We start from the raw sequence: 22,573 nt of genomic DNA, 5'->3' as shown, positions 1-22,573 counted from the left end.
AAATACATTTTCCTGAGAAGACAGTAGATGCCTACAACAGACTACCAGCAAACCAGTGACCAAATTCAAACATACTTGCAACAGGCACATAGAGTAGTTGTAAGACCAAGGAAAGAAGATGACCAGAGACTAAGAAAGCCCTCTTATAACACAGTAGGAAGGGGCAATTGAGAAAGTCAAGAAGTCTATCTGCTGACCACTGCTCTGTTAAAAGGCATCATGGACTGCTCATTACACTCTAATGTTCTGACAATTAACATTGGCAGGTGCAGAAAAAATGTATATTATTCCAGAAAGAAAAATCCAGAGCCTAGACTGACAGTACTGATGATGCCCAGTCAGAGAGGCTTAATTTCTCACCAGAAAACATCTCATGGTGGTTTCTAATCTGATATCTGGTACACATCAGAATGGATGCAAAATTTTCAAACTCACAGGATTTTAGAGCTTCACATCTGTAGTTTCCATTTTCAGTTTATATGTACCTTGGAAGAAGTTTCCAAGTTCATCATTATTCCAAATTCATCCCTCTTTCAAGGCCCAAATTAGAGCTGCTCTCAGGCAGAGGAACTAAACAAGGTGATAATATTAATATTTTGTATTTCCAGACCACTTCTCCGATTTTAGCTCAAGGTGGATTACAACATTTTTCCATGGATGATACATCCCTGCCCCAAAAAGCTTACAATCTTTGGGGCGGTTTTTAAAAGGGTTATGCGCGTAATATATGCGTGTAACCCTTTTAGGCCCAGAGACGTGTGCAAGCCCTGGGACGTACGTATGTCCCGGGGCTTGAAAAAAGGGGTGGAGAGTGGGAGGGGCGGTCTGGGGGCAGGGCGGGGACAGAGGCCTCCGGCATAGTGGCTGTGCCAGGGGATCGCACGCCAGCACTTGGCTTGCGCGCGTAACCTACGCCTGCCCAGAGGCAGGCGCAACTTATAAAATAAAGGTAGGGGGGTGATTTAGGTAGGGCTGGGGGCCGGGTTAGGTAGGGGAAGGGAGGGGAAGGTGGGGGCTGGGAAGGAAAGTTCCCTCCGAGGCCGCTCCGATTTTGGAGTGGCCTTGGAGAGAACAGGGAAAGCCATCGGGGCTCCCCTAGGGCTTGGCACTCGCAAGGTGCACAAGTGTGCACCCCCTTGCACGCGCCGACCATGGATTTTATAACATATGCGCCTGAAAAGCCAGGTCTTTAGCTTTTTCTTGAATTTGATGGTGCAAGGCTCAAGGCGGAAGTTCGTGGGTAGTGCGTTCCAGTGGGTGGGGCCAGCAATTGAAAGGGCACGATCCCTTGTAGAGGTAAGGTGAGCGTTCTTGAGGGATGGGATGTGAAGAGTACCTTTAAGAGTTGCTCTGGTAGGGCGGGTGGATGGTATGAATCGGAGGGGCTCATCGAGCCAGCTGGAGTTGTGTTCGTAGATGGATTTGTGAATAATGGTAAGGGTCTTGTAGAGGATGCATGATGGGATAGGGAGCCAGTGGAGGTCTTTAAGGAGGGGGGTTATGTGGTCAGATTTGCGGGCACTCATGATGATTCTAGCAACGGCGTTCTGCAGCATTTGAAGTTGTTTGATGGTGGAGTAGGGGAGGCCTAGATATAGGGAATTGCAGTAGTCCAGTTTTGAAGAGAGGGTCGTATGAATGACTGTACGGAGATCATGGGTATGGAGTAAAGGTTTGAGCTTATAGAAACCATCCTTTAGAATATGCTTTTTATGCACAAACCACCCCCACCCCCCCACACACACACTCAATTTCTTTATGAGAAAGTAACCGTGTGAGTTTCACATTCTGCCTGTGAGAAAGGAGTAGTGTAGTGGTCAGAGCATGGACGGAAAACCAGGGTTCAAATCTTATGTCTTCCACTAACACCCCTTGTGGCCTTGGGCAAGTCACTTTATCTCCCATTGCCTCAGGTATCCACTTAGGGCCAGATTTTAGTAGCTACGCCCAATTTTATAACATGCACATTAACTCATTACTACAAACTCAGGCCTCTTAGTCAATTTTTTTTCTCTTTGTTTACATTATTACGTTAATATGTTATCTCTCCAGGGTTTTTTGGGGGTTTTTTTTTTTTCCTGTTCCTCTATTTAGTTTTCTCTAGTTGTTGAACTGTGTTGTCCCCTCCCCTTTTCACTGTTCTTTGTACTTTCCATCTTCTGTTTGATGTAAACCGATATGATGTATCCACTAATATTGGTATAAAAAAGCCTCTAAATAAAAAAATAAAATAAATTCTACCAATTAAAAACCTTTAGACATTATTAAACTCATCATTCTATCATTTTCTTATGTTCTATTTATTTTCTTATGTTCTTATAATTAAACTCTGGAATTTGTTGCCAGAGGATGTGGTTAGTGCAGTTAGTATAGCTGTGTTTAAAAAAGGATTGGATAAGTTCTTGGAGGAGAAGTCCATTACCTGCTATTAAGTTCACTTAGGGGCGGATTTTCAGAGCCCTGCTCGCGTAAATCCGCCCAAAACCAGGCAGATTTACGCGAGCAGGGCCCTGCGCGCCGGTAGGCCTATTTTACATAGGCCTACCGGCGCGCACAGAGCCCCGGGACTCGCGTAAGTCCCGGGGTTTTCGGAGGGGGCGTGTCGGGGGGGCGTGTCGGGGGCGGGCCCGAACCGCGCGGCGTTTTAGGGGCGTGTCGGGAGCGTTCCGGGGGCGGGCCCGGGGGCGTGGCTACGGCCCGAGGCGGCCCAGGGGCGTGGCCGCGCCCTCCGGACCTGCCCCCAGGTCGCGTCCCGGCGCGCAGGAGGCCCGCTGACGCGCGGGGATTTACGCCTCCCTCTGGGAGGCGTAAATCCCCCGACAAAGGTAAGGGGGGGGTTTAGACAGGGCCGGGCGGGTGGGTTAGGTAGGGGAAGGGAGGGGAAGGTGAGGGGAGGGCAAAGGAAAGTTCCCTCCGAGGCCGCTCCGATTTCGGAGCAGCCTTGGAGGGAACGGGGGTAGGCTGCGCGGCTCGGCGCGCGCCGGCTATACAAAATCCATAGCCTTGTGCGCGCCGATCCAGGTTTTTAGCAGATACGCGCGGCTCCGCGCGTATCTGCTAAAATCCAGCGTACTTTTGTTTGTGCCTGGAGCGCAAACAAAAGTAGGCTATTCGCGCTCCTTTTAAAATCCGCCCCTTAGAGAATAGCCACTGCCATTAGCAATGGTAACATGGAATAGACTTAGTTTTTGGGTACTTGCCAGGTTCTTGTGGCCTGGATTGGCCACTGTTGGAAACAGGATGCAGGGTTTGATGGACCCTTGGTCTGACCCAGTATGGCATTTTCTTATTTGAAAAGGGATATGATAAGCCAGCTTGCAGTTTTAGTTTGCTTCCCAGTAGATAGCTGCCTATATTATTAAAACTACATTTACATCAGTGCCTTTGGCAATCTTGGCCAGATGCCATGCCTTAAATCAGCATAAAAACATAACACTCTTCTCAGTTGCAAGAGGCTGGCCCTCCAGGACAGGGCTGAAGACACTGGTAGTGCGAGGTACCCCTGCTCTGCTAATGCCTAATGGTTTCAGAGAGAAGTCGAAGCTCATCAGACCTGTCACACTCAATTCACTAAATATAAACTCCCAAAAAGAGAAAGAAAACCAGAAAAGAAATCCTTCTTCCTTACCTGCTACAGAATTTGGCCGTGGCATAAGGTAGAGTGGGATGGACTGTACAGACTGGGACAGCACTGTCTCCAGGTTCCTCTCGGGGATTTTGTTTAGACTGTACGTAGAGGCGGTCATGTTTTCATCCACTCTATAGAGGCAGGAATCCATGCTGGATTTTTGAGACTGCCAGGGTTTCAGGTTTCCTCGAGACCCTAGGTCTTTGCTGTTTGCCCCTCCATATTTACCACGTTCCACATTTTCGGAATAGCTTGTTAAAGTAGCTGTAAAGGAATGAAGGAAACGTCAGGACTAAAACAAGTAATGATACTGCGCGTACTTAAGTGTTTTAGGTCAAGATTTATCCTGATCTTACAGAGTAAATTTACTCTGATCTCACAGCAGCCCTCTGCACGGCTCCCAGGTCCCACTGATCAAGACTGTAGCTTGCAATTGGATCTGTTACTTGACAGCTAAAGTACTCTTTAACTAGCAATTTCCTATGACCATTTTCTCCTCTAATTTATAGTAACAAAAATATAACAGCACACAGTGCAACATACAGCAATAAAATAAAGTTTGTTTTCACCCTGACCCAGCTCCATCTGTGTACAATTGTTGAGAATTTGGCGGTTGTGATATCAAGGCCAGATTTAAGATTTTGTTGCTCATAGGCCCCCCCTCTGAAGCCGTGTTGGCACATGGCCCTAAAGACAAAAGAAGCAGGCTCCTCTCAGGTCTGCATATTTAGCAGCTTCAAAACTGCTGCTCAAAGAAGTTGCCTGTGCCTAAATCTGGACCTGTGTGATATCAGTTATGAGCTGGGGCCTATGAGGTCCCAAAGACTAATCTGCATGATCATTTATTTATAACGTCTTTTAGTTTGTTCAATAAAAATTATCACAACCTCCAAAGTGTCCTCTATTTCCAGTGACCAATATGGCAATTAACATTTTCATATATAAGGAATACAAAATTCAAGAATGGTTCATATTTTTTATATCATGTCAAACCTTTTAAATAAATACACCAGTCAATGACATCCATAGGGTGGTTCTGCAGACTGTTCACACCTAAAGCATTTTTGGACATTTCCAGGGTAACCCTATTTATATAAATACATGACCTCCTCTACCTGCAGGGACACATAATATAAGCAATTAGCAAGAAATATGCTGTCGTTTTTACCATTCTGACATGCCCTAAAGTTATAATCGAAGGTGTACAATAGAGTAAACTAGCTCAAGACAGTGAGTTACAGTGTATACTAGTATACTGCCATCTTTAATTAAACCTGACACAATGTGAACCAGGAATAAAATAGAGATCTCTCCTGTGAATGTAATTCACTAACATTCCATAAAGTAGCAGTGGCTTACAGAAAGGTAATCAAGAAGACAACTTATTGTGAAAGGAAAGCAGTTTTTCTGGAGTCTTTAATTAGACTGTCATGACCTGAAATATTGGAGATTCCAATAAAAAAAAATCATGGGACAAAAATGCTAGCGACAGGAGAATATAAGACATGATTAATGAACTGTGCTCTGACTAGAAACCTATGTCAGACCTGATACAGAAGTATCATTATGACATTTACTAATCGCAACAATCGTCTACCACAGAGATGGACAGAACAATCAATAGGCAATGATTTTCCAAGAGGACAAACGCATGCATGGTTGAAAGAGATTTAGAGGTCTCTTATGTTTCTGCCGGATAAATTATTGGAATAGCATGGCAAAATAAGCTCTTTAGAAAAAATATTTTTGTCAATATACTGTTTGATTGAATTAATTAGTATTAAAATGAATAGACTGGTCAATCAAAGCATTTAATTTTAAGTACAATGCAGATACACAATTTTCTATTTTCGAAATGTTACAGTAAATCCCAATTTACATACAACTCTGCAATCTTTTTGGTTTGCCTCAATTTCTGAATTTACAGAGATGTAGCAGTATAGTAGGAAGGTTACAAAACACCTTAGTGAATGTAGGGTACTGTCATTAGTTTTCAGAATGATGTCTCTCTTGGGTTCTGTTTCCAAGTGGGTTTGTTTGGTGCATAGCACTGCAAGAATGAACCTCTCTTGTAAACCAGAATACAGAATATGTATCTCAGTCTCTCATATTTACTGCTGATTAAGCTCTTTTCAATACTTGCACTGTGCCAAGCTTCCTTTTGAAGCTTGTAAAATGTAATATATTGTATACAAGCAACATATAGAACAGTGAATCTCAACCGGTGTGTTGCAACACACCAGTGTGTCCCCAAGCACCGGCAGGTATATCGCGTACTCCCGCTGGCCGACTGCTCCTCTCTCTCTCTCTCTCCTTTCACCCCAGCAAGAGAGGCAGAGATCAGTCTACTGCTACCGTTGCCACCTGGGCTCTCAGCATGCTCAAGCCCAGAGGGGAACAGCACCAGTGTCAGTAGCAGCTGGCAACTGCATCATGACCTTTTCTTCTTCCCGCCTCCATGGCCCGGAAGATGAAGTGATGTGTAGTGGGGGCAATGGGAAGAAGAAAGGACCATGCTGCATTCAAAAGTAGCGGTAGCGTCGGCCCGAAGAGCAGCGCTGGCCTGGAGAAAAACAGATCAGCAGCTGATGATCCACAATGAGAAAGAACAGTTTTAATCTCTGCAGCTGATAGGATTCTTTTTTGGACCACAGGGGTTGGAGGAGGCTGCTGTAGCTCCCACTTATGCTCGGGGGGGGGGGGGGGGGGGGGGAGGAAGTAAAATTGAGAGTGAGCTAGTATGTATGTAAGTGAGAGAGAAAGAGAATGTGTGTGACTGAGAACTTGCTTGTAAGCGAGAGAGAGATAAAGCATGTGTGTGATTGACAGCATGTGTGTGAGACACAACACATGTATGTGATTGAGAGAGAGACTGGTCAGGGAGGTGAATGGTGTGCATGTGAGAGAGAGTGACTAGTCAGGGAGGTGATTGCTGTGTGAGTGACAGAAAGAGACTGGTTAGGGAGGTGACTGGTATGTATGTGCGACAGAGACTTAGGGAGGTGACTGGTGTGTGTATGTGTGCAAGAGTGAGAGACTGGTCGGGGAGTTGACTGAATGTCAAAGACAAAAACTGGTCACAGAGGTGTGACTAGTATGTGTGTGTAAGAGACAAAGACACTGGTTGTGGCCCGTAAGGAAGAGGACCGTGAGGACAGCTTCAACAGCCACTACTGCTTCTGATGTGTGCTACTGGCCTGCAAGGAAAAGGAGTAGGAAAGCTGCTGAAGAAGGTAAGTTAAGGTGGCTTTTTAAATTCATTTTTCTTGATTGACTGCCATTTTAATTGTTGGGTATTATGTGATGTCTGTTTGAAATATTTTATTGATGTTTGGAGAATTTTTAATAATTATGAGCTTTTAATTATTGGATGTTACTCTATATGTTGTTTTGAAAATTCATTCTCTTTATTAGTATAGTTTACAATTATTATTTTATATTTCTTGAGGAATGTATAAATAGAAATATGCAAAGAAAAACTGAACCGGAAACAGCAAGAAGCCAAACTGTATGCAGTTCAACAATGGAAAAACAAAAATATTGCTTTATGGTCACTTTATTCTGTATTTGGTGAGGGTCTGTCTGTGTGCTGCATGTATGACCCAGGGAAGGGTGTTCTGCAAGCTTGTCGTTTCTGTGTAGAGATCTAAAGCAGCTTTGTGTTTAGGGCCTGGTTTAATATTTGTAGTGTTGCCATTTCATAGGTTGGGTTGTTACTGTTTGAGTGTGTTCCATAATACAGGTGTAACTTTTACAGATTAGTTTGTGTGCATTATTGCAGGCCCTGGGAGTGTGTTAGGTGTTACATTTCTGTTTCCATTTCACCAGGTTTGCTCTGCATTGCAGAGTGGCTTTTTTGGGTTTACATTCTAGTTTATGTCTCCATATTTGTAATATGTGGTCTTTCTGTATTTGGTGAAGGTTGGTTTTGAGTGTGTGACCAAGATGAGGTATTTTACTAGCATATAGGCATTTGTAACAGTCTTATTTGTTGTGTTTTCTCAATGCATTGGTAGTGAACTGCTGTCTTTTCATAAGTAGGGCTATTGTGCCTGGTAGTAGAGGGAGTTTGTGATGCTGTTACTGAGATGACACCAGAACACCTTTTTCTGTATGGCGAGTTGTACAGGGAATGTCCTAGTTCAGTTCTAAAACCATTGTTGGGGGTCAGGTGTTTCCTGTGGATGTAGAGTATATGTTTACATTTAGCCCCGTGTCAGTCATTTGTTCATTGTGTCCGCACGTGAGAACCATCAGTCAGGTGTGTCCCGACAGAAAAAAGGTTGAGAACCACTGATATAGAGGGTGCACGTGGACGTCCTCTTTTTAATCCATCCAGATACATATAAAACAATTAGTACTATATCTATAAATTTCCATCACAATTTTCCTGATCACTGTTTTATTTACCAGCAAGTAGGCTGGATGACTGGTACAGTCATAAAATAAGAGAATGTTTAATGAAGGAAGTCTCCAACTCAATTTCTGCAAAAATAAAATGAGATTGCTAACTGAACACACCTCAAAGATATGGAAACCAGGCTGCAATTATTACTCACACATTGCAACAAAATTTTAATAGATGGATGACTGTGAACATTTTATTTTCTTTTTTTTGGGGGATTTCAAATCATCTTTAAAAATAATTTAAAAAGCTCTTTCATATTACAAAACCATTCTATATCATGCTAGACCTAGTTAAAATGCAAAGAATGAACACAATAAAGTGACTAAAAAACTACAGCTATCATCCTTGGGAATTAAAAATAAACTCTACCAGAACAACCACCCAAGATTGTTGGTCAAGAAATGCTAACTCTAAGTAGTGTTTCTGCCGCTCCCCAGATAAAGTCCTGCAGTTTAACATTCCATTTATAGTCTGAGAAATTTACTAATAATTTTATCCTGGAAGGAAGTCTGTGAGCAAAGTGTTTCACACAACTCCCCTCCCATCTCAGAAACATTCTGTATTTTAGCCCAGAGTTAGAAAAACCTATTAAATCAAAACTTTCTGCCTGCCCTATTACCTTATTGACAGGGAAAACAAGAACAGAGAGCGCTGTGCTGTTATGACATTTGTACTCTTTGTTCAACAGGGCAGGATCCCTTTGGAAAGGAGAAATGAGGTTAGGAATTCTGGTTCATAAACACTTTCACACAAACTGCATTGGAAAACACAGAACTGAAAATGACTTACTCCAGCTCACTATTCTAAAACAAAAGAAGATTTAAAAAGAAGATTTAAAAAATAATGCAAAAACCACAAGGCAGATTCTGCGACAGTCCATGGTAGGATTTGAACTGGGCTCTCCAGTTTTTACATGAGTTAAATGATCAGACCTTTCATCAAAATTCTAAGAAATAGCACAGTTGAGCTTCATGATATAATAGAAAATGAGAATGGCTGTAATGTGACTATATTATACACTACACAAAAGCAGTGCCTGAGGTTAGTAAGGAGCAGGACATATAGATAAATAACATATATTATGGGAGAAACAGATCTGTCTTCTTCTATTAGCATTTTAAATCTATTGTTAAGTACTGTGTTGCATATTTATGGAACAGCTAATACCTTAATTTGATCTGAAGAGAGTGATCCTGCCATAATTGGATTTCTAATCAATTGCTGCAGAGAAGTATAATCTGCCGAGGAAAAATTATGGACTATGAACATTAGAGCAAATTGTGAAAAAATCAATTTGGTATTGTCATGGTTTAGATCTTCGTCAATTTTGCTTTGACAGTTTTGACCAGGAAATGTCTAGAAAACAATCGTGTCCCCCCCGGGAACTGTACAATAACCACTCAAACCTATTAATTCCTGTTTACATGAAATTTTCAAAAATGCAAGTTTTTTTTAAAGAAGTGTCAACTGCTTGTAAACTAATTTTGTTCAGATATTTAAGACTTCTTTTGTCTTACTCTAAATGTCTCAAATTCTGGCATAGGAGATAAACCTAGCAGCACTAGAGGAAAAATGCAACTGCCACAAAGCAGGAGGATGTGGCTGAATCTGCCAGCTACATACAATTCATATTATAAAAACATGCTATAGAAAAAATAGACACTACCTCTCTATTACTTCTACACCGGGTTACTTTACAAAAGTGAACATGTATTTTCTGAATATTGTGTAATTCTCAGCTACTGGATACTGCTTACAGCTGCTGTGATGAATTAGCCCAAAGCTCCAACAAGTGTGAATCGTCTTCTCAGGGTGACACATATGCACGAATGAGAACAGTAGTGTTATTATTCTCAACTGTGTACAGTTGCCCAGTACTATATTTAGTAATCTAGCTTGTGATTATTGTGAAAATAACCTGTGTCACTAATGATATCAAGGTGAATGCACATATTGTTAGCTCTGCTATGATCAGTATTTTGTGCTATTGGACAACTCTGAATCAAAACCAAGTTTGTGCAAATAAGAGTAATGGCACTTCATGTCTATAGGACAGGATACAGTAAAACAGTTTTATATACACCTAGGTTAAGAAGCAGGCTATTTTTAAATTGTAGAAAAAACCACACAGTAAAAAATAGAAGACAGTCAAAATCATGAAAGGACTTGTACAGGTTAATGTGAATTGGTTACTCTCTCAGATAACAGAAGGACTAGGGGCAATCCATGAAGTTAGCAAGTAGCTCATTTAAAACAAACTGAAGAAAATTATTTTTCACTCAGTGCATAGTTAAGCTCTGGAATTCAATGCCAGAGGATGTGGTTATGGCAGTTAGTGTAACTGGGTTTAAAAAAGGTTTGGATACGTTCCTAGAGGAAAAATCCATAAACTGCTATTTATTTATTTATTTATTTTTAAGTTTTCTATACCGATGCTCCTGTACAGGATACATATCGCACCGGTTTACATGGAACTGAAAACTGTCGCCGGAAGGCGTATACAATGAAACATAGGAACCAAGAACGTGCCAATACCAATATGCGTATACAATGAAACACAGGAACCAAGAACGTGCGGGGAAAATAAAACAGATATGTGAAAAACTTTAGCAACATAAGAGAATACACTATCATATAATGTGGGGTTCTTGGCGGAGGTCTGGTGGGAGCGAGTTCCAGAGTGGAGGCCCAGCTGTGGAGAGGGCGCGCTTCCTTAAAGAGGTTTTAGCAGGTGGGGTATATAGCATGTCTTTGTATGCTCTTCTAGTGGGTCTGTTTGAGATGTGTGGCCTTATTTGGAAGGTTAGATTGAGGGGGGGAGATATTATGTAAAGCCTTGTGGATCATCATGAGGGTTTTAAAGAGGATCCTGAATTTGATTGGTAACCAGTGCAAGTTTTGAAGGATGGGAGTGATATGTTCTCTTCTGTTGGCATTAGTGAGGATCCTGGCTGTGGCGTTCTGGACCATCTGAAGAGGTTTGATTGAGTTGGCGGGTAGACCCAGCAGGAGGGAGTTGCAGTAATCTACTTTGGACAAGACGATGGATTGTAACACCAAACGGAAGTCACGGAGGAGTAGTAGTGGTTTTAGTTTTTTTAGTACCTGCAATTTGAAGAAACATTCTTTCGTTGTGTTGTTTATTAATCAGTAAGTAATAGTAGCATGGGATCTATTTAATGCTTGGGTACTAACTAGTGACTTTGATTGGCCACTGTTGGAAACAGGATAACTGGGCTTGATGGATCCTTGGTCTGACCCAGTATGGCATGTTCTTATGTAAGATACTGTGGGACTGGTAATGTCCATACAAGGATTTTTGTGTTACCATAGCATTGGGACAACACAGCTGAAGTACTATGGTAAATATAATATATGGCCTTCACATAGAAAGAGATTCCTGTTCTACTCGCGAAAATTATCTCCTGCTTCTTTGGGTTGCCAGCTCCACTAGACCCGAGGCTAAGATCTGGCATCATGAGCCTTCATTCACAACTATCTGGGGATTTTTTTCCCTTATATCTGCTCCCAGTTCACTCAACCCAGTCATCACAGCAATAGTCCTTGACTGGGGGCCATGCACCAGAGCTTCGTCTGGATTTCTGCAATAACAAATCAAATTTGGCCTCTAAAGATCACCACTGTGCAGTTACTGGGACACTTTCACTCTCAACACTGCTCTCATGGGCTGTGAATGCTTTCTCTGCAGCATCCCTAGTCCCGGTTAGCCTAAGGGGCACAAAATCTGAACCAGGAATCAAAACCAGGTCCTCCAAACGGCAGTGCTCAACAATGCCACTGAGTCGCCAGACTGGACTCTTATCCCCTGCCATTTTGGTTTCGCTTAGTGATTATTCTAGCTAAAAAAAATGCATACTGCAGAAGTGGATCTCCCAGGACCCGCCTACTCTTACCCAGCTGCGCAATTTGATCCATCAGACATGTATATTGGATAAATATATAGCAAAAATTGAATGGTTTCAACAGAGGAGACTGTTCGCAAAACGCTGGGAGAGCTACCTCTTTTCTCTATCACCCACAGCCCGTGGTCTCATTCTCAATGATTTACCTATGCAGTGATTCTGTGGATTCTGCTTTTCTTCTGCGGTTCCTTATGTGATATTACTTTTCCTGTTTATTGTGCTTTTTGGTGCTACTTGTATAATTCCTTTTTGGGTTGGACTCTTGTTGTATGGGGGAGGGGGGGAAGGCCGGCGTGCCACATGGACACTACTATGTTTCTTTTTTCTGGTATTTTTATGCCCCACCAGATGGCAGAACTACTTCTGGGGGTCATATCTAATTAGGAGTGATCTTATTTCTGTATTAACATAGTCCTTGTATATTGTTAATGCTCAGTGGGCGGCTGGCCTGTTTTTGAGGTGAGAAAAAAAAAATGTGACTTTTTGTTCTTATACTCTGCTGTTACGGATGTATTTGTCACTAATAAACATGATATATAAAAAAAAAAAAAAAAAAAGCAAATGTTTTTTGCACATGTTTTGAAGTTTCTTAATCTCACCAGTGTTATCTAGAACAGAAAAGCATACCTATTTTAGCATTTTGATATTTCCATGCTACTGCTGTGATTTTAAGCTCCTGCTAAATCATCTAACAGAAAGGAATATAAAACAAAACCAGTGCATTAAAGATGCCAGGAAGCACTGTCATATGAACTCTAGCATGAGAAGATTTGATGGGACAATGTAACATCACAGCAGAGGTCACAGAGGACATATTAATATCTCAATACCTGAAGATACAGTGAAATGATACTACCACTGCTAAACTGTGGGTCAAATGGATGGGTTCAGAGTGTGTGCTCAGTTCATACAAGGAACATCACTTCCCATCAACTCGTTCCCATGAATGCTATATAATCACCATTAACTCTCCAGCTTTTTCTGCAATGTTTATACTTGGTTAATATTCCCGCTTTTGGTCTATTTTGAGACAGTTTTCCCTAATTCATTGGTTAGTGAAACCACACCCCCCCCCCCCCCCCCACACACACACACATGCACAATAAGCTAGATTTTAAAAGGCGTGTGCACACATGGACGTGCTGATTTTATGACATGCACGCATTGGACAAGTTCCTGGAGGAAAAGTCCATTAACAATTATTAAGGAAGAGTTGCAGAAATCCACTGCTTATTCTTGGGATAAGCAGCTTGGAATCTATCTACCCCTTGGGATCCTGCCAGGTACTTGTGATCTGGCTTGGACACTGTTGGAAACAAGATACTGGGCTTGAAGGACCCTTGTTGTGAGCCAATATGACAAGCCTTATGGTCTTATATTCTTATTAGTTCTTTACCACCCTGGATAGATGAGTTACAAGATCCCAAACCTATTCTTGCACCCAGCACCCCTTTCCCTCACATCATGTCTTCTCAACCAGGCTTTGTGAGTAAGCAGAGTTGCTTACCTATAACAGGTGTTCTCCTAGGACAGCAGGATGTTAGTCCTCACATATGGATGTCATCATCAGATTGAGCCCGGCACAGAAAACCTGTCAAAATTTCTAGAAGTTTGACTAGGCATGCAGCTATCCACGCACCCATGCGGGGTCCCCTTTCAGTCTCGTAACATAGAATTACAAAAAATAAAATAACAAACCGAGTAGCAACCCAACTCCGTGGGGTGGCAGGCAGGTTTCCTGAGGACTAACACCCTGCTGTCCTAGGAAAACACGTGTTACAGGTAAGCAACTCTGCTTTCTCCTACGACAAGCAAGATGGTAATCCTCACATATGGGTGAATACCAAGCTGCAGGCTGCTCCCAGACTTATATAGATCCACAGACATCGAACCTGGCGCTAACGGGCACAACAATTGCGGTGGTGTGGAAAACCTAGGGAGAAGCCTGCCCTGAAAAAGTGGGCCCTAAGTAGGAAGAGTTGAGTTATTTCTTACTGAAAGAGGTTCCACAGGACAGACTGAGCAAAGCTGCTGTCCCTGTGACCATCTCTATCCAAACAGTAATGGGCCGCAAATGTGTGGAGGGAATTCCACGTCACAGCCTTGCAGACGTCAGCCACAGGAAGTGCATGCAGATGGTCTACCAAAGCCACCATGGCACGGACAGAATGAGCCGTGACATGGCCTCCAAAGTGAAGGCCCGCCTGCGCATAGCAGAAGAAAATACGATCTGCCAGCGAGCTGGATAGCATGTGCTTGGTGATCGCAACTCCCAATCTGTTTTTATCAAAGGAGATGAAGAGTTGCATGGACTGTTGGTGGCCTGCTGTTCTCTCCAGATAGAAAGCCAAGGTTCTTTTGCAGTCCAGGCTGTGAAGAGCCTGCTCACTGTGGTGAGTATGCGACCTGGGAAGAAAGGTAGACGGATAATTGACTGGTTAAGAGAAAATCAGTCACCACCTTAGGCAGGAACTTAGGGTGGGTGCGAAGCACCACCCTGTCATGGAAATATTTTGTGTAAGGTGGATATGTTATCCACACCTGAAGCTCACTGACTCTGCATGCTGAAGTAACGGCAATCAAGAAGATAACCTTCAACTCACAGGAATGCAGTGGCTCAAAGGGATCTCGCAATAGATGAGCCAGAACTACGTTAAGATCCCAGGACACAACAGGAGGCTGCAGGGGAGGTTTCAGCTGAAGCAAACCCCACATGAACTGGCTTACCATCCACCACGTGGTGGTAGGTCCCAATAGCACTGAGGTGCACTTTGACTGAGTTGGTTTTCAGACCAGCATCGGAAAGAGAAAGTTAGTCCAACAACTTGGGAGTAGGAAAAGAGAATGGATCCAAGTCATGACTCTTACATCAAATGGAGAACCTCCTCCACTTCAAAGTGTATGATTTCCTGGTGGACAGCTTCCGAGAAGCTACCAGGACCAGAGAGACATCCTCAGAGAGGCCAAGAGACTGCAGAACTAACCTCTCAACATCCAGCCCCTCAGAGACATTGCCCAGAAGTTGGGCTGGTGTAGCCTGCCTTGATCCTGTGTGATCAGATCTGGGGAGGTTCTTAGACTGATCGGTTCCTTGACGGAGAGGTCCAGAAGAATTGGGAACCAAACCTGTCTTGACTACCGGGGGGTGGGTGGGGCACAAGAATCATGCCCCCCCCAATTCTGCCAGAGCTTCAGGAGAGTCTTCAACAGCAGCGGAAGCAAAGAATATGCATACAGAAGGCCCTTGCCCCAATGGTGGGCAAAGGCATCTGAGGCTGGTCACTTTGTTGTTATAGGGGGAGGTGAAGAGATCTATGTCTGGTTCCCCCCAGAGGTAGAAAAGGCGATTTGCCACTGCCTGGTCCAGGGACCACTCGTGGGGGTGGAACGCTTGACTCAGGCGATCCGCCACCACATTCTCTGACCCTGCTAGGTACACAGCTCGAAGCAGAATTCCCTGGGACTGGGCCCAGGACCAAATATGGACAGCCTCCTGGCAGAGAAGGAGCGATCTGGTACCTCCCTGCTTATTGACGTACTACATCGCCACCTGGCTGTCGGTCTGGACCAGGACCACTTGACTGGAAAGGCGATTCCAGAATGCACAGAGCACATACCTAATCACCTGAAGTTCCAGGAAGTTGATCTGGCATGAAGCCCCCTGGGCCGACCAGCGACCTTGTGTGTGGAGGCCGTCCACATGTGCCCCCCAGCCCAGGGTAGAAGCATCCGTAGTGAGCACAATCTGGCACGAAGGGGTCTGAAAGGGAACCCCTGTTGCGTCCGTCGGTCCTCGACGGCTTCGCCCCGTTTGCCTCACCTTATTCACGGCTCCTCCCACTTACCTGGGAAAGATGGCTACAGCAGTGTCAACAAGCCGACTTCCCTGGCGTCCCCAGAACAGCTATGGTGCAGCCTCCCGCCATTGCTCCTCCCAGGCACCTACTAGGGTGCGCGCGCGCAACCCTCGTCTTTGTACCACCTTTGGCACGAACCTCGAGGGTTTTCCCTCATGCTGATGTCACACCATCCGGGTATATTACCTTCATTCATTTGCTAGCTCCCCGAGTTAGCAAGGACTCGAATCCGTTCCTGTCTACGCTACTCTGCCGCTTCCGTGCTGCCGCAGGAAGCTCTCTCTCTCTCTGCCCTTCGGGGTAATTCCTAATCTGGGTGCCCACTCCTCGGGGGCCCTCTGCTTTATTTCAGGTGCCTTACAGGGAACAGGTACTCGCTCCTCGAGGGCCTGCTCTCCCTGCCTCGATGCCTGTACTTTCTACAGCATACCTGGTGGAATCGCATACCAACAGCTAACACCTAGTGAGTACTCTAACTCACAGTCTATCTCATCCACAGTATCTCCTCGCTGGGAGACCTGCTGCGGAACCTCCTGACGTCATCAAGGAGAGAAGGGCTCCCTCTGCCGAGGTCCCTGAAACTACAACCACAGATTGCCTCACTACTGCCACCTCTGGTGGAGATCTTCAAGCTGTTTAAATAAAGAACTTTCCTGTGTTTTGTGTGTTCGAGTCTAGCCCAGTGCTGTGGCTCCACCCCATGGGCGTGGTCATCTCCACAGCACCCAAGGATCCACAAAACACACGTTATCATATCAACCCCCCTGGCTCCAGGTTGGCAAGAATTTCCCACCAGCACAAGGAAACCTGGAGGAGTGGCGTGATGTGCACCTGCACACTGAGGTCTGAGGAAGCCTGGTGCCACTACGACCGCAGAGTCCACTGGGCTTCTCCGCACGTGCAAGCGGGCCAAGGAGGTGACATTGAAAGAGGCAGCCATGTGACCCAACAACCAAAGCATATGGCAGGCCAGCATCCATTGGCTGCAGCAGACCAAGCTCACCAGAGACACTAGAGCTAGCATTCTGTCATGGGGAAGGAAAGCCCAGTCTTGGGTCATATCCAGGCAGGCCCCGATGAGGTCCAACTGAGTTGATGAAACCAGATGGGACTTCGGGTAGTTGATGACAAACCCAAGGGATTCCAGCACCTGTATGGTTAAGTTGAGGGAATGAAACGCCCCTTCGCGGGTGGCCACCTTGACCAGTCAATCGTCCAAGTAGGGGGAAGATGTGCACCCCTAGTCAACAAAGATGTGCACCCACGACTGCCAAACACTTGGTGAGGACACATGGGGTCAAGGCCAGGTCGAATGGCAACACCTTGTACTGGAAGTGATTGTTGCCTACCAGAAATCGTAAGTACTTCCTGTGACCAGGAGAGATTCTTATATGGGCATAGGCATCCTTTAGCTTGAGGGAGCAAAGCCAGTTCCCTCTTTGGTTCAGGGGAATCAGGGTGCCCAGGGAGACCATCTTGAACTTTTCTCTTTGTAGATGTTTGTTCAAGGCCCTCAGGTCTAAGATGGGGCGTAACCCCCTTGTTTTCTTTGGAATCAGAAAGTATTTAGAGTAGAATCCCAGTCCTTCTTGACCTTGTGGAATGGGTTCTACCACTCCCGCCATTAACAGGGTGGACAGCTCTGTCGAAAGAACCTCCTGATGTGGGGTCTGGCTCCACGACAAACGGGGGGAGAGTCCGCCAGGACACTCAGGAAATTTAACTGATATCCTCAATGGATGATGGACAGGACCCATTGGTCTGAGTTGATCTGTAGCCATCAGACCTGGAAGGACTGTAGCCAACATCCAACTGGGGGTGCCAAGGCTGAGGGTATGGGGACAGGGTTTATGCTCCTTCGGGATCAGTCAAAACCCCGTGGTGGGGCTTTGCTGGGGAGCCAGCTGAGGTCTGGGAGTCCACTATTGTTGAGAGCAGCCCCTAGAATTCCCTCACAGCACATGATTACACAGGATGGAGGAAATATTTCCTCTGGCGATATAAGGACCTTCTCCTGCCTTGACATGAGGACTTTCGGGCCGAGGATGGAGGGTCCAAAGTGCTAGCAGAGAGATGCTGGGGGGGTCTCATGGTGGTCTTTCAGCTGAGCCACAGCATTCTGCACCTTGTTCCCAAACAAGTTCTCCAGTACAGGGCAGGTCAGCGAGCTTGTCTTGGACCTCCGGTTGGAGGTCCAATGCTCAGAGCCATGCCAGCCTACTAATGCTCACCACCGCCACCCAAGCCACAGTCTCAAAAACATCATAGGTGGAATGCACCTCATGTTTGCCGCACTCGAGGCTGTGCTGGAAAATGGCCAGGAGGGCTTCCTGCTGTTGCTGGTGAAAGCGTTCGGCTACCTCCTGGACCTGCTTCCAGAGGTTGCGAGCGTACTGGAAAGCTAGTAGGAGGAGATTTGAGCGATCAACATTGTGCTCTCATACACTTTCCTACCCAGGGCATCTGCAGCCTGGTGTTCCCACCCTGGAAGCACTGAAGTATGGGAATGGGAGCGTTTAGCTTTTTTGAGGGCTGACTCCACCACCACTGATGCCTCTCAAAACCTAAGGCCTGCTGGACAAGGTAGAGTGCGCGTCTGCCTTATGGTTCACCGGCGGTATGGAGACTAGGTGCTCCCACATTCTGAGGAGCAACTCCTTGAAAATATCATGGATGGGGGTAGCGAGCACCTCATTTGGGGCATCTATGAACTGGAGAACCTCCAGAATCTTAAGACAGGCGGCCTCCTCCGCCAGAAGCTGGAAGGGGACAAGCTCAGCCATGGCCTGCACAAAGCCTGCAAAGTTCAGATCCTCCAGCAGGGATCTACACCTCTCATCCAGAGGAGATTGATCCGAGGGGCTGTCTCCAGAGTCCTGCGAGGAAGACGAGATATCATCCCCCCCGGGATCATAGGGGGCTTCCTCCTCACTGAAGTCCCCTGGGCTCCCTGAGGAGGGTTCCTGCCTGAAACCCCCGGCCTCGGAACCAAAGGCACCAACAGAACTGATGGCCCAGAGGGACCGGGAACTGGACTGTCAAGAGTATGTGTAGGACCGGCACCAACCATGCCCCTGGACAGGAGGCATCGTCCTCCTCTGAGGAACCCATAATGGGGATGGCTCCAGATGGAGGAGGACTCGGCGGCTACTGGGGCATCGAGAGACCCTTGGGCACCTGTGGTGGCTGCGTGGGCAGGATGCCCAAGAGGGCGTCATCACTGTAGTAGTGGCACTAGCATTGCAGGGGATGTTGGGGGAACCGGTGGATTGATGCCCTGAAGGGCATGTTGCACCCTGCGGTCCAGCTCCTCCTAGAGGTCCGCCAAAGCGAAGATGGAGGGAGGAGGAGCAGGATAAGGCATCATCAGAGCCTCCCTGAAATCTCGGGGAGGATTGGTACTCGGCACTGATGTCGGTGGGGAATGCCCAGGACTCCCGGGTAAAATGGAGGTTGATGCCTCCTCTCCATGGGGTTGCTTTGGGGGCTGCACAGTGGACCCCAGTGCTGCCCTGAGCATGGCACCATGTGATGTTGAGTGGTGCTGATGCTTCCAAGGTTTCCCACGGTGCTTGGCCTGGTCTTTCCCCGACACCAAGGATGGAGCTGATCCTGAGGTCCTGGAGCGAGATGATGCTGAAGAAGCCTATCTCTGGCCCAATGCTCACGTGAGGGCACCGGAAAGGGAGCAGGCACTGAGGGAAGCAGCTCCATTGGTTCCCCATGGTCCTTGGGAGTAGAGGCACTCGACACCGGAGTCGAAGGGTCAGATATTTTAGACCAGAAGAGTTTTTCCATTTTATCAAGCCAAGCCTGACGACCCTTGGGGGTCATTGGTCGCAAAGATGACACCCCCAGACATCATGCAATGCCCCGAAGGCAGACGTTGCAGTCATCATGCAGATCCATGATAGACATGGTCCGCGGGCACTGGGGGCACACTGGCGAAAACCAGATGATGCCATGAAAAAGAGCCGGCGAGTGGTCAATGACTGGAGGATACTAAGAATGGCACAATCGGGAATCGAGTGCATAGAAGGTACAAAAAACTTACCGCACCAATGGGGGGAAGGGGGACCCAGTGCAGAAAAGTACTGAGAAAAGTACCGAGAAAAGATGGGGCGTAACTGCTCTAAAGAGCAGAGCTCCAAAAACCTGCAAGGTAAACAGCTCTGCTGAATAGAAGACAGTGAAGGGGGACCCTGTGTGGATGCGTGGATAGTGGCAGGCTGGGCATGCTCTGTGCCTAGTCAAAGTTCTAGAAACTTTGACAGAAGTTTACCGTGCTGGACTCCATCTGATGATGTCACCCATATGTGAGGACTACCATCCTGCTTGTCCTAGGAGAATGTAGATGTACCAAAAATGCACATCAATGACACAGGGAGGGTAATTTTTCAAACAGCGCTTGGAGGGCTAATGTCTGTGGGTAAAGGTATCCGGCAAACTTTAGCCCAAATTTTTAAAGTGGACACTTTGAAAATCTGCGGGTTTGGCTGTTCTATTTATTTATTTAGTATTTTTATATACCGACATTCGATCTCAATTGAGATATCACACTGGTTTACATTCGGGTACTGTAGGTATTTCCCTATCCCCAGAGGGCTTACAATCTAAGTTTGTACCTGAGGTACAAAGAGGGTAAAGTGACTTGTCCAAGGTCACAAGGAGCGACAGCTGGACTTGAACCCTGGTCTCCTGGTTCATAGTCCACTGCTCTAACCACTAGGCTATTCCTCCTCCCTACATGTAGATTTGCACACAGAAAAGTTACACCCTGTTTGGAGCAGGTGTAACATTCTGCATTTGATTTCCATGCATGCTTCTGAAAATTGAAACTATGTGTGCAAATCTCTGCCACCCTAACTCCAGCCCTCTGGAATGTCTACTTGCAATATAGTTAAAAGTACACATGAAATCAGGTTTCGCATGTACTTGCCCACGCACAGCCCTTGAGTTGATTTTCAAAGCATCTGTTTGACATATAAAACAGGCCCATGAAGTGAAAGGAATGAGTCAGTTCCAGTTGTGCAACATGAGACTGCAGGTCACTTGTTGGCAATTCCAAAACATAGAAACAGAGAAATGATGGCAATCTGCCCAGCAAGCTTCTGGTAGTATCTGCCGTGGCGAACAGGTTACTCCCACGCTTATCAGTTTCCCAAACCGTAAAAGTCAGGGAACTCGGTTACTTTCTGAAACCAATTCCCTGTTATCCCCTACCATTGAAGCAGAGAGCAAATGTTGAAACTGCATCAAAAGTATCAGGCTTATCGGTTAAGGGTAGTAACCTCCCTAGCAGCAAGTTACTGCCATGCTTGTTTCCCCAGACTGTAAAACCCTCATTGGTTGCTGTCTGAATTCCATTCCCCTTTACGCCTGCCGTTGAAGCAGAGAGCAATGATGGAGTTGCATTGAAGTATGAAGGCTTATTGGTTAAAGGTAGTAACTACCGCATCAGCAAGTTACCCTCATACACTCCTTTCTTCATTTCCATCCTCTAGTTTTTAGGGATTCACAGTGTTTATCCCATGCCCCTTTGAATTCTTTCACTGTTTTCGTCTTCACCTCCTCCTCTGGAAGGTCATTCCAGGCATCCACCACCCTCTCAGTGAAGAAATATTTCCTGACATTGGCTCTGAGTCGTTCTCCCTGAAGTTTCATTTTGTGACCCCTAGTTCTAATGATTTCTTTCCCACAGAAAAGGTTTGACAATTGTGCATCATTAAATACTTGTGTTATGAGTACATTTCTTGCAGGTGGCAACGATGAATTTCATTAATGTACACTAGCCTATTATTCCTCCAAATGAGATCCTTTACACCTCAGTGTTTACTTCAGAAAGAATGCATTGGAAAGGCATTTTACCTGATGAAAAATGAGCCACTCAGTGACATCTTTAGAGGAATCACTAATTACTAACTAACATCCATCAAATACAAATTTCATTTTATCCCTGTAGTTTTGGGGCCACAAACATATTTTATTGCCAGATTTACATTAAATGTGTCCTTCAGCCCCTAATGCTAGGTAATTACCTGCAAGCTGCTGGTCTGTCAGGATCATCCTTTCTGTCTTAGCCTGTGCCGGGTATGAATTCATTATCAAAGCTATTTTTATATGCAGAAATAAGTAGGCCTATAGCAATGGGCGCTGTGGTATACACAGCAGGAGGTAAAAAATAGAAGAGTCTGAAGTTAGAGGGAGCAAAAGGAAAACAGATTGCTTGTCATGATCTAACAGCCACTTCAACCTATTCTGCAAGTCATCATGTATCATTCTGTGTTCCACATTTTTATGCTGTGCTGCTAATGCAAATGCCAATGAATATAATAAGCTCTCAAATGCAGGAATCTCTGACTTGGCTGCCCATTGTTTTGTACAATACAGAGTGCACAGGCTGTTATTTATAATGAGCCCCATATTCAGCCACTGTCCGGATAACAAAATTAGCCGGATAAACTTATCTGGCTATCTTTGGAGGTATATTGAATAGTGCAGCCGCACTACTGAATACAGCTGGCTAACTTTATCCAGCTAACTTCAGGACAGCTCTTTGGCCTGACCAGACTTATCTGGCTACGTTAGCCGGTTAACTTTGAATATTGGAGTTAGCTGGATAACTTAGCCAGCTTAACTCAATTCTTCTCAGTTACGCCCTTGGAACGTCCAGAACTTAGCCAGCTAAATTATAGCCAACAAATTTATTAGCTGGCTAGGATTTAGCAAGATAAGTGCCCAAATCTTCATTTAGCTG

At 45.4% G+C, this 22,573-nt stretch overlaps 1 protein-coding gene across 3 annotated transcripts in view; it reads right to left on the bottom strand.

The window, feature by feature from the left end:
• The window catches only part of TANC2 (tetratricopeptide repeat, ankyrin repeat and coiled-coil containing 2), a 1,188,344-nt gene that overhangs the window by 296,000 nt on the left and 869,771 nt on the right, over positions 1-22,573 (bottom strand). For all 3 annotated transcript variants that reach the window (XM_029572386.1, XM_029572387.1, XM_029572388.1), the window contains one exon: positions 3,629-3,892. In XM_029572386.1, coding sequence (XP_029428246.1) covers positions 3,629-3,892 — 264 coding nt within the window. The remainder of the gene's footprint in view (positions 1-3,628; positions 3,893-22,573) is intronic.

Source organism: Rhinatrema bivittatum, chromosome 12, assembly GCF_901001135.1.
Source record: "Rhinatrema bivittatum chromosome 12, aRhiBiv1.1, whole genome shotgun sequence".
Taxonomy (NCBI): Eukaryota; Metazoa; Chordata; class Amphibia; order Gymnophiona; family Rhinatrematidae; genus Rhinatrema; species Rhinatrema bivittatum.
Note: the sequence above shows the minus strand (reverse complement) of the source record. Positions and strands in the feature narration are given on the sequence as shown.